The sequence below is a fragment of the Hyla sarda genome, chromosome 7 (genome assembly GCF_029499605.1).
Source record: "Hyla sarda isolate aHylSar1 chromosome 7, aHylSar1.hap1, whole genome shotgun sequence".
Classification (NCBI taxonomy): domain Eukaryota; kingdom Metazoa; phylum Chordata; class Amphibia; order Anura; family Hylidae; genus Hyla; species Hyla sarda.
In genome coordinates, this window is record NC_079195.1 from 125,752,438 (window position 1) to 125,770,894 (window position 18,457).

The 18,457-nt window shown below is 41.4% G+C and overlaps 1 protein-coding gene across 1 annotated transcript in view; it reads left to right on the top strand.

The window, feature by feature from the left end:
- LOC130282440 (collagen alpha-1(XIII) chain-like) overlaps positions 1–18,457 on the top strand; it is a 191,643-nt gene that overhangs the window by 76,111 nt on the left and 97,075 nt on the right. The window contains exons 11-15 of the mRNA XM_056530694.1: positions 1,416–1,532; positions 2,726–2,767; positions 6,315–6,341; positions 13,517–13,552; positions 15,117–15,179. Of these exons, the coding sequence (XP_056386669.1) occupies positions 1,416–1,532; positions 2,726–2,767; positions 6,315–6,341; positions 13,517–13,552; positions 15,117–15,179 (285 nt within the window). The remainder of the gene's footprint in view (positions 1–1,415; positions 1,533–2,725; positions 2,768–6,314; positions 6,342–13,516; positions 13,553–15,116; positions 15,180–18,457) is intronic.

Here is an 18,457-nt window from a genome sequence, read left to right on the forward strand (position 1 = left end):
AATCCCGGCTGTAAGTGTAGCACACTGCTCGGGCACATAGAATTTCAGAGCAGAATATTATTAGAAGATATGTTGTCCCTCTAAGAAATCATCGTTCTAACAACATAGATGCCAGAGGCCTGGTGTCATTATAAGGGGCTGCCACTCTAAAATGAGCACCCTTAGGATTATGCAATTATAATAGATCTTAAAGGAGAACTCCGGAATAGGAAAATTATCATCCATACTGCCGGCAGTAAAAAAATAAACAGGTACATATCTTCCTTCTATCCCCCGGTGCCTCCTGTAACCACCTCTTCCTGGTTGCTGGTGGTCGGCGAGTCATACTGCACTCAGCCAATCACCGGCCGCAGCGAAGTCCCAACTCGGCCGGCTATAGGCTGAGCGGCAGAGTGACGTTTTCGGCCCCGGCAGCAGGTGCCGGTGTAGTGAAGAATTGTGTGTCTTTAAGCGTTCTCACACTGCCACTTAGCCTATCGCCGGCCGAGTTGGGACTTTGCTGCGGCCAGTGATTAGCTAAGTGCAGTATGACTCACCGATCAGGAGGCACCGGGGGAGCGAAGGAAGGTATGTACCTGTTTATTTTTTTACTGCCGGCAGTATGGACGATAATTTTCCTATTCCAGAGTTCTCCTTTAAGGGAGATTCGTTGTTAGTCCTACATGTTAAATGGCCACACATTGTAGAATAGGCAACTGTGCACAGCTACGACTCCAAATCACTTCAGAAACATGCTCAAAAGGGTACTCCGCCCCTAGACATCTCTCCTGCAGCACCTCCGTCTCTCAGCTGCACAGAGCGAGAATCACTCTGTTGCTAATGAGGAGCGGTGCAGGGGACGGAGTATCGTGACATCAAGGCTCCGCCCCCTTATGATGTCATTCCCCGCCCCCTCAATGCAAGCATGGGAGGGGGCATGATGGCCGCCACGCCCCCTCCCACAGATTTGCATTGAGGGGGTGGGGCTTGATGTCATGAGGGTGCAGAGTTGTGATGTCACGATACTCTGTCCCCTGCACTGCCCGTCATCAACAACAGAGCGATTCCCGCTTTGTGCAGCTGAGAGACGGAGGTGCTGCAGGAGAGATTGCGGGGCAATCATATATCTTATCCCCTATGCTTTAGATACGGGATAAGATGTCTAGGGGCGGAGTACCCCTTTAATTCTTTTTATAATGGCAGTAGTATCCATATGTTGCATATTTAACTTTTTCAAATATTGTTATAGGAAACCCCTTGATGTTTGATGCATACTAATAAAAAAAATAAAGCTTGCTTGTAATGTTATTACTATATTTCTTTATATGACCAAAAAAAGCGCCTATTGCTGCCTAATGCTTATTTATTGCACAATGAAATAGATAACTGTTTTACTTAATTTGTGTTCTTCTCCTTTCTTTGTTTCCTTAAACTAGGGAGAACAAGGACAAGCAGGAATCCAAGGCCCACCTGGGTTACCTGGGCCACCTGGACCTCCTGGGCCACCAGGACCTCAAGGAGATCCAGGATTGCCTGGGGTTACAGGGCCACCTGTAAGTTTCATATCACCCTTTACACATCAGGAAGTGTTATCTGGTGCCTTTGGTTTAAAGCACCACTATAAATTATATACATGACCAGCAGCTGTAAGATAATATAAGGGGTTATCTGAGGGCAAAAAAGAAGAATGCAGTGAACAGTAGAGGAATAGGAGCTTGGGTGTGGGGGCTTAGAGTAGGGGAATATAGTATATGTACTATTTTTAAAACAACTCCCCATAAATAAAAGGTTTTTTTTTGGTACTGTCCAAGCACCAGACTTTGAAATCTACACCAGCTCTGAGCTTGAGTAGATTTTTTGTATAACCCATTGAAGTTTTTTGTATAGGTTATGATAAATCGGCAAGGTTGTGGGAGGTCATGCCCCCTCCCACAATTGCCCGCCCACTTTTGGTAAAAGTGGTGCAGGGGTCAGAGAAAGGCAAAAAGTTTTTAATTATTGAACAAAACCTTGGTATGAGCAAGAAATCTACAACTTTTATATGCCAGAAAACTGGCATACAGCCATGATAAAGTATACTACATTATAATCAGTTGTAGTCAATTAAAGTAAAAAAAAACGAAGAACGCAGACAATAGAAGATTTTTTGGAATGGTGCTTTGTTAGCACTGCTAACTGTCAAATTGAACTAGTGATTTGCAGAGGTTACAACACTTTGACATTGGTGACATACTATCATGCCATCAATGTCTGTTGAACCTATGTGACTGAATGTATTCTATGATTCTAATAAAAAATAGAACATATTGTGTAAGCATTGATTATTTTCTATATGACAAATAGTCTAAAAATTACAGTAGCATTTTTGAGTGATTTATTTTTCTGTCAAATCTGCCAGTTTCTGAATATTGACTAGAAATGGGAGAAAAAAAATGGCAAATGTTCCTTCTCCAGTGTTTTCATTGCTCCCGTCTCTATCAAGGCTATCACTATCCAAACACATGTGTCACAGGCTGACACCAATGTTATTTCCTCCACTCTCAACTCGAATACCAGGGAGAGGAAGTAACACTCTGACTTGTAATGATCCTGGTCTCAGCAGAAAATCAAACTAAAAAAAGACCCCAGGAGACTTTGAAGTCCCGACTCGTGCTATTCCCAGCTGGACAAGAGCACTTACACTGACTTAGAATTAGTGATCAATTGAGTCTAACTATTTCTATTTCTATCCCTTATTTTCTCCCAGGGAAAGGCAGGGGAGTCGGGTAAACCTGGAAAAGATGGAAAAGTAAGTCAAACACTATTCTAAGTACACTACTTACAACGATCCAAGTTGATTCGAGTAGTGGCAAAGTTACAGAACCTGCTCATGAAAAGTGCCATGCAGAGAGTTTATACAGAACAGAGTGCCATTAGTGTCTGCTCTAGAAAAACTTAATTCAGCTGTCAGATGAGGATACCCCTCGATCACATTGCATCATGTCCAGGCAGCCCTGGGCTAAATCCTTCAACGTTATTGGGCAGTGACACCTCTGAGCTGTTACAAAGGACTGAGCTTCTAAAATTACGCTCTCAATTTCTTCATACAGTTTAGCAGTCCGTACCAGAGTACCATAACATAAAATAGCTTAAAAAGACTATTTTAACTCCAAACCCCATCCCAAACTAAAGTCACTAGTAAATAGGTTAAGATATGTAAATTTTAAATCTGTACTTGTTTACTTTTGTGATGCCCTTAGATAGGCACTGTCAGATACACAAACTTTTTATATGATGTACATCTTGGCAAAACATTAACCTTTCTAATATACTTCATAAGAAAATTATATTTACTTTTTATAGAAATAATGGCTTATAAAATCATGGCTTTGTCCAAGCTAAAGCACAGGCATGGAAAAAGTCCAATATTTGAGGGGGGGGCTAGCACAACTCTGTGCTCTCCCCGTCTGATAGTACTCCTCTGTGCTCTCTTCTGTCTGATAGCACTCCTTTGTGCTCTCTTCCTGTCTGATATGACTCCTCTGTGCCCTCTCCTGTCTGATAGTACTCCTATGTGCTCTCTTCTGTCTGATAGAACTCCTCCGGGCTCTCTCTTGTCTGATAATACTCCACTGTGCTCTCCCCGTCTGATAGTTCTCCTCTGTGCTCTCTCCTGTCTGATAGTACTCCTCTATGCTCTCTCCTGTCTGATAATACTCCTCTGTGCTCTCTCCTGCCTGATAGTACTCCTCTGTGCTCTCTCCTGTCTGATAGCATGCCTATGTGCTCTCTCCTGTCTGATAGTACTCCTCCGTGCTCTCTCTTGTCTGATAGCACTCCTCTGTGCTCTCCCCTTCTGATAGTTCTCCTCTGTGCTCTCTCCTGTCTGATAGTACTCCTCTATGCTCTCTCCTGTCTGATAATACTCCTCTGTGCTCTCTCCTGTCTGATAGTACTCCTCTGTGCTCTCTCCTGTCTGATAGTACTCCTCTGTGCCCTCTCCTGTCTTATAGGACTCCTCTGTGCCCTCTCCTGTCTGATAGTACTCCTATGTGCTCTCTCCTGTCTGATAGAACTCCTCCGGGCTCTCTCTTGTCTGATAGTACTCCTCTGTGCTCTCCCTGTCTGATAGTTCTCCTCTGTGCTCTCTCCTGTCTGATAGTACTGCTTTGTGCTCTCTCCTGTCTGATAGCACGCCTATGTGCTCTCTCCTGTCTGATAGTACTCCTCCGTGCTCTCTCTTGTCTGATAGCACTCCTCTGTGCTCTCCCCTTCTGATAGTTCTCCTCTGTGCTCTCTCCTGTCTGATAGTACTCCTCTATGCTCTCTCCTGTCTGATGATACTCCTCTGTGCTCTCTCCTGTCTGATAGTACTCCTCTGTGCTCTCTCCTGTCTGATAGCACTCCTATGTGCTCTCCCTGTCTGATAGTACTCCTCTGTGCTCTTTTCTGTCAGATAGTACTCATCTGTGCTCTCTCCTGTCTGATAGTACTCCTCTGTGCTCTCTCCTGTCGGATAGGACTCCTCTGTGCTCTCCCCGTCTGATAGTACTCCTCTGTGCTCTCTTCTGTCCTATCAGACAGGAGAGAGCACAGAGGAGTGCTAGCCCACCCTTACTTACTGGACTCTGTCCATGACTGTGCTTAAGCTTGGACAAAGCCATGATTTCTATAAAAAGGAAATAAAATAATGTTATTAAGTATATTGGAAAGGTTAATGGTGAACATAATAAAAAAAAAAACATTGAAAGTAGAAAGATTAATGTTTTGCCCAGATGTACAACAAAGAGTTTTTAAATCTGACAGTGCCCATTTTTAAATTTCCTATATTGGTCAATGTAAATTTGATTAAGTTCCTCAAATTTAAGATTATTCCATAATAGTGTGAATTGATTACTATGAATTTACCTCAAGTTTTTTAGTGAGTTCCCAAACTACTCCCCTTAAACCTAGTGACCTATTTTGGAGCAAGGGAAGCTAATCTATACCCTCTAGACCCTGCATCAAAAATGTACACCATTCTGGCAATTCATATTTTTCTCATTTATATTAAATAAATCTGCTAAACTATAAAATTTATGCTGTGGAACCCCCAGTCCTCCCTCCCTCTTAGGTTTTATATATGGCAAAGGGAGAGGAAAAAGAAAGATGACAGTGCCACATGTGATGCAGTTGCAGACATATGCCCGTGGGAATCCCTTGGTAGAGGAGACTCTCCCCTGCTACACCTCTTGGTGTTGCTGCATATCATCCCAGTCTTGGGGTTCAGAAGGTGCTGTAGGCAAGCTGCAAGCCACCGGTGCCTAGACTGGTATCCTCGGCAGGAATACCGAGATAGAGTTGAAAATGGTAAGTTGCAAAAGGACGGCACTGGTCTCGTCTAATACAGATTAACTCGATTCTGTGCTCTTTCCAATAAATAATTTATTGTAGAACAAAAATTAATAAAAGAAGATACATATATAGTAATTAGGTTATGTGTATTTTTAAAGTTTGATACTTAAAATTTTATCCCTCCAAATTAGCTCATTATGTGAACATTTAAAAAAAAAAAAAAATAATTCCCCAGCCAAATTGAGCCATTCATTAGAACATCCAAGATCTCTGTGAGTACATGCTGCGCTCTGCTATATAAAAAATGAGTATACCCACAGATCTTGTACGTTCTTATGAATAGCCCAAGTTGTCTGGGGATTATTTTTATTTTTTTACTAGAACATTACAGCCTTCTGGCACATGAGTGCTCTGCTCTTGTAGCAGAGTGCAGGTGCTGCTGCCTCGCTACACAATTCTGCTACAAGAGCAGATCACTCATGCACCAGCAGGCTCTCACATCCTAGTGATGTGAGAATGGAGAAATTAGCCTATTCATTACAGGGGCATAGTTATGGATATTGAGGAGACAGGGAAGCACTTTCAGCCGTCACCCCGCCTCCATTGTGCAGAGATGCACTATAGCAATAGGGGATAAAACAACCATAACTTTGCCAATACAGGAACAATTAAAGTAAGTGACCCCTCATTTTAATGCTGTTCACCTGTACTATAACCCAGCATATTGGCTTTAGTGCGAGTGAAGAGTCAGTCACTTTCCCTTTATGTTAACCAAAAATATTTGGAGATTTTAGACGCTAAACATGCAGCTGTGGACTGTAATAGGTTAAAACAGTGCACAATAAGTAAACTTTTTAAGCATATTCATGCTCTATGCATGGCCATTTTTTGGTTTCAATAACACGTGTGGGACACAACAACATCTGGTTACTTACCTGAGCAAAACATGACTGGAATTCAACTTTACTGACATAATAGCATTTAGTGTTTCTTATCATGTGTTCTCTTTATTTCATTTTTAGGGATTGCCTGGACTTCCAGGGCCTAAGGTAAATAATTTTGTGTTCATAATTATTCTCCAGTCCTCCAGAAAATAAATTGTAATTATTACAACCAAGAAAAAGGGGGAAATTGTTTTACTTCATTTCTGTAGTGCTTTTCTATATATTAAACATTACCCTGACACCCATTATATATTTGCTGCAGATTTTTACAGCATTGCCTAAATTAGTCTGCTGTAAATGTCCAAATATATTTCCTTTTTCCTTGATTTGTCAGAGAATTTTTGAGAATTATTCTGAGTCACTCCCTGCTCTGAATGTTGGAATCCTCCTCTAATGTTACCACCATAATGATCTATTTTAAAATGGGAGTATAAACCAGACACCCTGGTGATGTACTAGAAATATTCATCTTGTAAACCATATTAGATTAGTACTTAATCAATTATGATAGTTGCTTAAAACAATAATTACAGTTATTTAATTTTATTATATTTACCTTTTGCCAAATTAACTCTCAAATGAACTCTCTGAACATACAATGTGTATATATATATATATATATATATATATATATATATATATATATGTTATTATCTTGCATAACATAGCATTGTTTGATGATGTAGTTAGAGATGGGTGAATACTTAAAAATGTAATTCGTCCAATTCGCCAAATTTTCCGAAAATTTGGTTTTGTCCGAATTTATTTGCAGTGAATCTGTATTAAAAATGGCTATTTGTGGCCTACAGAGAGCCTCAATAGTGGTGTAGAAAAACTTTGCCTTACTGTAACACACATAGGGTGTGTGCTGGGTTAGTGAAATAATATTGTTATTCAGAATGATATGCAGATTAGAGGCGTCGGTATTAGAATCACTGTCACATAGCGGCACAATGTCAGAGCCTGGAGGTGGCATCAGTATGAGGAGACCATATAGTGGCTGAATGACATAGAATGGAGGTGGTGGCAGCATTAGGAGATCATATAGTGGCTGAATGACACAGCGTTGAGGTGGCGGCAGCATGAGGAGACCATATAGTGGCTGAATAACACAGCGTGGAGGTGGTGGCAGCATGAGGAGACCATAAAGTGGCTGAATGACACAGCGTGGAGGTGGCAGCAGCATGAGGAGACCATGTAGTGGCTGAATGACAGCCTGGAGTTGGCGGAAGCATGAGGAAACCATATAGTTTATAGTTACAGATTGAGACAGCCTGAGGAGAATATATGGTGGCAGTATGAGACAGCCTGGAGGTGGCAGCAACAGCATCTGGCAGCATCTAGAGTCCTGAAAGTGACCTGGTGACATAGTGGGGCGGTGGGTTGCAATACCAATATCACGTGATGAAGGTGGGTGAAAAAAGGAGAACTTGGCATGAGATGTGTGGCATCAGGCGGGTGGCAGGATCAGAATAATAGCTGAGGCAGGTAGGCAGAAGATAACGGTTTATTTTGTAAATGTGTTAGTGTGCACAAGTAAGTATTGAGGATATGCATTATGTAAAACATAACTTTTAATAATATTCTTAGGATAAAATATATGTACCCCAACCCACCTACACCATCAAATATTGATGTGATGCTAAGACCTCTAAAAGGTGGAAGGGAACGGGTGGGGTAAACACTTCCCCTGTAAGGCCCTACTCTCGCATTATTAATTCACTTCTTGGCAAGTGTTACTCACCCTAAAAAGGGCGGCCCCATACAGGAACCTCTCCCTATTTCCACCTGCAAACATTGCCATTTCCCAGGATTTTTAGGTGGAAATAGGTAGAGGTTCCTGCGTGGGGCCGCCCTTTTTAAGACAAGTAACACTTTCCTCAAAAGTTGGAAGGGAACAACGTATTGTCCGTTGTAGCAGGTGGGGGTAAAAAATTCCCCTGTAAGGCTCTACTCTCACCCTATTAATTCCCTTCTTGTCAAGTGTTTGTCTCCCTAAAAAGGGTGGCCCCACACAGGAAACTAATGGTTTTTTTGCACACCTTTCCTCTTGTTTGATTTCCCCAAAATTTTGGGTACATATATTTAATAATAAGAAAAGTAAGATTTAACTAATGCATATCCTCAATACTTACTTGTGGTCTGATGCTGAGGAACGTCTGTAACTGGGGAGCAGCACTTTAACTGTTTTGCATTATACATATTTGTGAACTGTTGGTGTGGCACCATGATCAATCTACTCTGATGCATCAGGCATTGGTGGGTGGAAATCCTGGCTGATCCATGCCTGATTCATCTTCACAAAGGTCAGTCTCTCCACATTTTTCGTGGACAGACAAGTTCTCCTTGGGGTTACTATACCCCCGCCGCACTAAGCACCCACTTTGAGGGCACACTACTGGCCGGGCAGGGCAGCTTTTCCAGGGCAAACTAGGTGCTGCCACAAATCAAGTTTGGTGACCCAGAAGTCCATCGGATCTTCAACGTGTGTTGGCATGGTCATGTTAAAGTATGCCAGCACCTGCTGGTTCAGGTCCTGCTCCAGGTCTACCTGCTGATGATGAGTTGCTTTACTATGCGGGTGAAGAAAGCTACTCATTAACGACTGTAGACTCAGGCTGCTGCTGAAAATGGGTATGACACACAGCTCCCTTTAGCTGAGGTGGCGGAGCCTTGGCTGGCTTAACCCCTTAAGGACCTGGGCTTTTTCGTTTTTTTCATTTTCAATTTTTCCTCCTTAACTTTAAAAAATCATAACTCTTAAAAATTTTCACCTAAAATTCAATATGATGGCTTATTTTTTGCGTTACTAATTCTACTTTGTAATGACATTAGTCATTTTACCCAAAAATCTACGGTGAAACGGGAAAAAAATCAATGTGCGACAAAATTGATGAAAAAACACTATTTTGTAAGTTTTGGGGGCTTCCGTTTTTTACGCAGTACATTTTTCGGCAAAAATGATACCTTATATTTATTCTGTAGGTCCATACGGTTAAAATGATACCCTACTTGTATAGGTTTGATTTTGTATCACTTCAGAAAAAAATCATGAATACATGCAGGAAAATGTATACGTTTAAAATGGTCATCTTCTGACCCCTATAACTTTTTTATTTTTCTGTGTTCAGGGCGCTATGAGGACTCATTTTTTGCGCCGTCATCTGAAGTTTTTAGCAGTACCATTTTTGTTCTGATCAGACTTTTTGAATTTTTTTGCGCATACGCCATTGAACGAGTGGTTTAAAAAGGAGTATATTTTTATAATTCGGACATTTCCGCACTTGGCGATACCACATATGTTTATTTTTATTATTATTTACACTGTGTTTTTTTTATTCTTGGAAATGCCGGGTGATTCAAACTTTTATTAAGGGAAGGGATAATTGAAAGGGTTAATGATTTTTTTACACTTTTCTTATGCAATATTATAGCTCCTATAGCGGGCTATAACATTGCATTAACGGATCTTTTACACTGTTTGATCCATCTCCATAGGAATGGATCAATCAGTATTTTCAGCGACTGAATGCTCAAGCCTGGATCTCAGGCTTGAAGCATTCATTCGGTGATCGGACAGCACAGGAGAAGGTAAGAAGACCTCCTCCTATGCTACAGCTGTTCGGGATGCTGCGATTATACCTCGGCGATCCCGAACAGCTCCCTGAGCTAACCGGCAACTTTCACTTTTGTTTTTAGCCGCGTATCTCAGCTTTGAGCGCGCGGCTCAAGGGTTAATAGCGCGCGGCACAGCGATCAGTGCCGCACGCTATTAGAGGCGGGTCCCGGCTTCACTATGACGCCGGGCCCGCCGAGATATGATGCGGGGTCACCGTGTGACCCCCGCATTATATTGCAGAACCGGGACCCAGGACGTACCCATACGTCCTGGGTCCTTAAGAGGTTAAACAGGGAGCGGCGTGCCACTGGGTGATGCAGCAAACTGGACCACCACATTGGAGTCACGGTTCTCCCAGGCCGCTTTATGGTGATGCTGCATATGTTGACGCAGGGCCATGGTGCCAACATTGTGACCCTGGCCATGCTTCACCTTCTGCCAACACATCTTGCCTGTGGCCAGGTTAACATTCTCCGGATGCTTGATGAAAAACTGCCTCACTGCCCAGTAGCTGATTTTCCCATTAACAGCCCGCACTAATTGACTGCTACAGCCGCCGAATCCTGGAACCCCTGTTCCATTACCTCCCGGGAAGGTAGGCTGTCGCAAAGCAGGTGGTCTACCCCGGGCATGTTTGGCTCCAGACTTTCAACTTCTGGCACAATGCTGACTGCCAACCCACAATGCTGACTGCCATCTGCCAACCATGCTGCCACCTTTCTGGCTCAACTGCTGCCTCACGGGCAACCTGCAACCCTCTTTTGCTGATAACTCATCATTGAGTTGTGTCTGCACGTCACTGATGTTCTCCTCAGGTTCCTCAACAGTGTCTGCTTCTAGAGCCTGATGCTCGCAAGACCACTTCCCACGCCACTCTCCTCATCACTACTTGCCTGCCTAGCGGAGGAAGTGGAGGATGTCTCCTTCACTTCTTGGCTGGGCAGTAGCTGCTGGCTGTCCTCTAGATCATCCTCACTAAATTGTGGAGTTGAACCCACACCATAAGATACTTCTGTAGGGGAGGGAACAGCATAGAACAGAGGCAATGGGAGGACAGAGACTGCTCCCGGGCCATGCCAACTGAAGGTTGTGTATGAGGAACCCACCGTCTGTTGACTGGGGGTGTCAGATGTCCCTTGTGATTAAGTAGATGACCGTGTTAACCAATCAATGACAGCAGATGGGTTGCTGGTTGAGACACGACTGCTAGTTGATACCGGGAGCTCAGGCCTCTCACTGCGACCCCTGCTGCCACTCGCCCCTAGTCTGCTGCGACCTCTGCCTGATGAATTTAGGCCTCTGCCACTCCTCTGTGCACGTCCTGGCATTTCTCTGCCTGACATAATTAGTACATATATGAGGGAAGTACAATACGCTCCACTACTCTTAACCTGTTGGGGACAGAGGGCATACCTATATGCCCTTCGCCCACTCCCTTTCTGTAATGTGGGGCCACGCCTATCAAACGGCGGGACCCGTGGCTAATAAAGTGCCGCGGGGATCGCAGTGCTGCGCGCTATTAACCCTTTAGACGCGGCGTTCAAAGTTGAACGCCGCGTCTAAAGTGAAAGTAAAGCATTGCCGGTTCGCTCAGGAGGCTGTTCAGGATCGCTGCGATGAAATTGCGGCATCCCAAACAGCTGACAGGACAGCAGGGGGGTCCCTACCTTCGTTTTCGCTGTCCGATCGCCAAAGAACTGCTCAGTGCCTGAGATCCAGGAATGAGCAGTCAAGCACCAGAATCATTGATCACTGGTTTCCTATGAGATACCATTGATCAATGTAAAAGATCAGTGTGTGCAGTGTTATAGCCCCCAATGGGAGCTATAACATTGCAAAGAGAAAGTGAAAAAAAAAAGTGAATAGGAAAAAAAAAGTGAATAAAGATCATTTAACCCCTTCCCTAATAAAAGTTTGAATCACCCCCCTTTTCCCATTTAAAAAAAAAATAACTGTGTAAATAAAAATAAAAATAAACATATGTGGTTTCGCCGCGTATGGAAATATCCGAATTATAAAAATATATAATTAATTAAACCACACGGTCAATGGCGTACGCGCAAAAAAATTCCAAAGTCCAAAATAGCGTATTTTTGGTCACTTTTTATATCATGAAAAAATGAATAAAAAGTGATCAAAAAGTCTGATCAATACATAAATGGTACCGCTAAAAACCTCATACCAAACCGTACATGGAAAAATAAAATAAAAAAGTTATAGGGGTCAGAAGATGACAATTTTAAATGTATAAATTTTCCTGCATATAGTTATGATTTTTTCCAGACGTACGAAAAAAATCAAACCTATATAAGTAGGGTATCAATTTAATCGTATTGACCTACAGAATAAAGTTAAGGTGTCATTTTTACCAAAAAATGTACTGCGTGAAAACGGAAGCCCCCAAAATTTACAAAATTGCATTTTTTCTTCAATTTTGTCGCACAATGATATTTTTTTTCGTTTCGCCGTACATTTTTGGGTAAAATGACTGAAGTCATTACAAAGTAGAATTGATGGCACAAAAATAAGCCATCTTATGGATTTTTAGGTTCAAAATTGAAAGGGTTATTATTTTTAAAAGGTAAGGAGGAAAAAAATGAAAGTGCAAAAATGGGAAAACCCTCCGTCCCCAAGGTGTTAAAACAGTATTTGTCTACAACATCAGCAGGTGTGTACTTTTGTCTGGCCTTTTACAGTATCTTGGCCCTTAAGACTTTAACAGGAACAAAATAGTTCACCACTTAGATGTACGAATGTTGTATGCACTTATGAGGGGAGGACAATGCGCTCCAGTATGCTTAAAACAGTATTTGTCCACAACACAAGCAGGTGTGTACTGTTGCCTAGGCCCTTAAGACTTTAACTGGAACAAAATGGTACACCACTTAGATGTACGCACAGGTTACACTTAATAGAGGACAATATGCTTTTAGTCCTCTGCTCACCCTAACTGGCTGGCTACTATTAGCTTTTTAGTTGTTGTACACACCAGTGCTGCAGCACACAGTCGCTGTGTACTACACCCAAAAATTCCATTCTCTCTCATTCTCACTCCTTTAGGCTGGATTTGGGCTTGTGGTGAATCGCTGCTGTTAAAAAGCTTTTCTGTGCAACACACTGCTCTCTGTCCCTCTCTCTCTGCAATAGAACGCTGATGTGACTGGGAGGTGAATCGATGCTGTAAAAATATTTTTCTTTGCAACACACACTGCTGTCTGTCCCTCTCTGCAATAGAACGCTGATGTGACTGGCCGCAAGATGGCTGCAGATTATATAGGCCTGTGACATCACAGGGGTGACTGGTTGCTGATAGGCTGCATGCTGTATGTGATTCAGGGTCATCCCGCCTACTCTTGTTCCCGCCTTCCCAGGATTCCTTGCCCTATGTCCTCACATGTGGATCCGCCATTTTAGATGCCCTGGAGCCGGGACTGCACTAAATGGAGTTTAATTAAGCAATTTGCGTGATCGAAGTGCAGCAATATTTGCATTTGTTACGAATCAAATTTTTCCTGAAATTCGTAACAAATTCGGATTTGTCAGATTCAATTCGCTCATCCCTAGATGTATTGTTTCCATCTGCTAAATTCCAAAGCCTGTCAGATGTTTATTTCCATTTCATTTCCTGAAATACAATCTTACAGTTTTATTGTTCTTGCAGGGAGAGGCAGGGACTGCAGGAATCCCAGGAAGGAAGGTAAAAAAATGGCAATATATAAAGCACCCAGCTGCAACAAAGGAATGCAAATGAAAACATTGTAAATAATAAACATTGCCCTGATGTCTGGTTTCACAGCATAATAGAATGATTCTGACACATCACAATAGCCTACACAGCCATCTAAGCATTCACAGCTATTTTTATGATCCATGGACTTTGCATCTCCATGGCATCAGACAACAAATAAATCCTGTGTAGTCTGATCCTACAGTCGAGCTCCTCAGTATGTTATAGCAAGGACAAGAGACAGATGGGGAAGAGCATTATTGCAGGATCAGACTTCATGGAGCATGATTGTCATGTGTTCCTATAGGGAAACATAGTTCTGCATAGGAGCTGTAGGAACAAAATAATTGGAAATGTTTATGGAATATTTATAATTTTTCAAAGTTTCTTAGCTTTTGTTTTAGTTGCACAGGTGCCCTAGGCGAACATAGCCTTGAATTCAGTAGAATAGGCCGTGACATGAAACTCTGTGTTGGATCAAACACATTGATATTGCCATAAATATTTTTGTAACAACAATTATCTAAAATGAACCAATGAACAAAAGCCACAAATCTGCAGATTCAATAGGAACATACACAAGTAAAGAAATGGCTTTAGGCAATTTAACATTGATATACCCTGGTGACACTCTTCTCTCTGCGGAGGGAAAGGACATTAGCACTATTATTGCTGCAAAGGTTCAAGTTGTCCCGCACATATATTCAAAACTGTCAAACTACATCTCCTGCTTCCTTTGTCTTTCTTCAGTAACCCTTTAATCCCTTGCTGATATTAAGGAAAAAGACAAAATAGCTTAGGGTAGACATCTTCTTGTACACAGCTATTTACTCCCTTTGGAATTTTATTTAGAAGCAACGCGTTAAAACATTACCACAAAAGTCTAATGTTATAGCGAAGATTACATGGAAAGTCATGCATATTGTGAGAAATATATACTTGCATTGCTTAAAGTATATTAACCACAGTTGACAATAAACTAAACACTAGCAGGAGAATCTTTCACTGCTACCAGAAAACTGTCGTGAAAAAGCAACATTTTTTTGCGCAAAGCATAGAAGAAGTCAATTTTTTGGTGCAAAAACCTACTCAAAGGCTATTGATACATTTTCCCCAAGGATCATACCTTGTTACCAGTAAAGGAACAGAACACGTTGATGCAGTAACCATAATAGAACTTATTTCCATTGTTAATACATATATCAAACAATTACAACTAACTTTATTAGTTTTAATTAAAGGAATTAAAGGGATACTGCCATAAAGATAGACCTTTGTAAGTGACACTACCAGAGCTTTCTTCTCTTTAGTGATTCCTCTTGTCAGCTGTATCAAATGGAATAATGTGATAAGCCCTTTGACTCCATATTAACTTCCTGGTGTTTAGAGTTTGAAGAGATTTCACATGATGCCTCTCAGCATGTTTGGGGCCTTGTGGTATAAATTAAAGGCTGGAGAACTGTTTTCCAATGTTGGAATATTTTTGGGTAGCTTGATATGTTTCTAGTGTCTTACTTATTCGTCTTGTTGTTAGGGGGAAGTGGGTGAAGTTGGCCTACCAGGCTCAGTTGGGCTTCCAGGGCCTGCAGGTGCAAAGGTAGGAGTGAAATCAATAGCTTTGGTGATGACGTGTGGGTTTGGTGTGTTTTGAATATGATTTTTGCATAAATCTTAATATACATATCTATACAGAAAGACAGACAGATAACATGTGGCATAGCTCTCTAAAGGTTAGGAAAACAGCAGTCTAAATTCACTGCACAAAGAATAAAAAATGATAAACACAATTAGATAAACAAACAGTGGCGCAGCCCTAAGGATTGGAGAAAAACAATGTGGATTTATTCACTTATGTCAGGTATAGCAACGTTTCTGCTCCTATAGAGCCATTTTCAAGCTTATAGACACAATTTTGTTCCAATACTGAAATTAATAAACATTTTGTAGGTCTTTGCCTGGATTAGTTTTATCGGAGTAAGGGTACATTCACACCACGTTTAGCTAATATGGTCTCCGGATCCGGTGGTCAAAACCGGCCACCACCATATCCCCACCCGACCTGGCCCACATCTCATTCATTTTAAAGGGGTTCTCCCCTGAAAAACATTTTTCAATGTTTTTTCAACTGGTACCAGAAGGTTAAACAGATTTGTAAATTACTTCTATTTAAAAATGTTAATCCTTACAGTACTTATCAGATGCTATATGCTCCACAGGAAGTTCTGTCTAATCACAGTACTCTCTGCTGACACCCTCTGTCCATTTTATGAAGTGTCCGGAGCAGGAAAGGTTTGCGATGGGGATTTGCTCCTACTCTGGACAGTTCTTAAAATGGACAAATGTGTCAGCAGAGAGCACTGTGGTCAGACAGAAAGGAAATTCAAAAAGAAAAGAACTTCCTGTGGATCATACAGCAACTGATAAGTACTGGAAGGATTAAGATTTTTTAATAGAAGTAATTTACAAATCTGTTTAACTTTCTGGTACCAGTTGGTTTTAAAAAAAATGTTTTCCAGTGGAGTACCCCTTTAACCCCTTAAGGACGCAGGACGTAAATGTACGTCCTGGTGTGGTGGTACTTAATGCACCAGGACGTACATTTACGTCCTGTGCATAACCGCGGGCATGGGAGCGATGCCCGTGTCATGCGCGGCTGATCCCGGCTGCTGATCGCAGCCAGGGACCCGCCGGCCGCTCTCGCGGGCGTCCGCCATTAACCCCCTCAGATGCCGGGATCAATACATCGGCAGTACGCGATTTCAATGAATGATCGGATCGCCTGCAGCGCTGCTGCGGGGATCCGATCATTCAGAACGCCGCATGGCGGTCCCCTCACCTGCCTCTGTCCGGCTCCCGGCGTCTTCTGCTCTGGTCTGAGATCTGTTCTATGTCCTATACATAGAACAGATCAGTATTAGCAATCATGTTATTGCTATAAATAGTCCCCTATGGGGACTATTCAAGTGTAAAAAAAAATGTAAAAAAATGTAAAAGTAAAAATAAAAAAAAGTGAAAAATCCCCTCCCCCAATAAAAAAGTAAAACGTCCGTTTTTTCCTATTTTACCCCCAAAAAGCGTAAAAAATTAATTTAATAGACATATTTGGTATCGCCACGTGTGTAAATGTTCGAACTATTAAAATAAAATGTTAATGACCCCGTACGATGAACGGCGTGAACGTAAAAAAAAAAAAAAGTCCAAAATTGCTACTTTTTTAATACATTTTATTAAAAAAATTATAAAAAATGTATTAAAAGTTTTTTATATGCAAATGTGGTATAAAAAAAAGTACAGATCATGGTGCAAAAAATGAGCCCTCATACCGCCGCTTATACGGAAAAATAAAAAAGTTATAGGTCATCAAAATAAAGGGATTATAAACGTACTAATTTGGTTAAAAAGTTTGTGATTTTTTTTAAGCACAACAATAATATAAAAGTATGTAATAATGGGTATCATTTTAATCGTATTGACCCTCAGAATAAAGAACACACGTCATTTTTACCGTAAATTGTACGGCGTGAAAACGAAACCTTCCAAAATTAGCAAAATTGTGTTTTTCTTTTTAATTTCCCCACAAAAATAGTGTTTTTTGGTTGCACCATACATTTTATGATATAATGAGTGATGTCATTACAAAGAACAACTGGTCATGCAAAAAAACAGCCCTCATACTAGTCTGGCGATGAAAATATAAGAGTTATGATTTTTAGAAGGCGAGGAGGAAAAAACGAAAACGTAAAAATTTAATTGTCTGAGTCCTTAAGGCCAAAATGGGCTGAGTTTTTAAGGGGTTAATGAGCCGACAGGAGTCATCTCATTTTTGCACCATATCCGGTTCCGTAGCTGGACTGAAAACCTGGCAGGCCGCGTCAGATCCGGCAGGGATAAGGTAGCGGCCAGTTTTGACATTTCTGTGCCGGATCCGATGACCGTATTAGCTAAACGTGGTGTCAATGCACCCGTATTGCAGTTTATCTGCTGTGTTTATACACTGCTCCAAAAAATAAAGGGAACACTAAGGTAACACATCCTAGATCTGAATGAATGAACTAATCGTATTAAATACTTTCGTCTTTACATAGTTGAATGTGCTGGAAACAAAATCACACAAAAATTATCAATGGAAATCAAATTTATCAACCCATGCGGTCTGGATATGCAGTCACATTCAAAATCAAAGTGGAAAACCACACTACAGGCTGATCCAACTTTGATGTAATGTCAAAAGTCAAAATGAGGCTCAGTAGTGTGTGTGGCCTCCACATGCCCGTATGACCTCCCTACTAGTGTTGGGCGCTAATATTCGCATTTTTAATTTTTATCGCAAATATCGCAAATTCGCGAATATTCCGAATATATTCGCTATATATTCGAAATTACAATTATTATTATTTTTTTTTTATCACAGAACACATCACAGTGATCATCATCCCTCCCTGCTTCCAGCTTGTGGTCTAAAGAATGTTCCAATACTAGTTGCTGTGTGAGGGTGGAGCGCGAATATTTTGCATATGCGCATATTTGCATATTCCTTCTTTTAGCTTGTGAGTCAATGAAAATGATGCAAATACACTTGTCAGAGGTTATCAACATCCCTAGCAACCAAAAGTAATGTTGCCCACCCCTTCACTGTTTTCTTCCTGGAATACGTTAATTTGTGCATTCATGATTACGCAAATATGCAACGAATGCATGAATACATAACGATTATAACAAATATATTTGCGAATATAGGATGAATATTTGTCCACATATTTGCAAAATATTGCAAATTCGAATATGGTTAATGCCGCTCATCACTACTCCCTAGAATACCTGGCCATGCTCCTGATGAGATGGCACATGGTGTCCTGAGGGATGTCCTCCCAGACC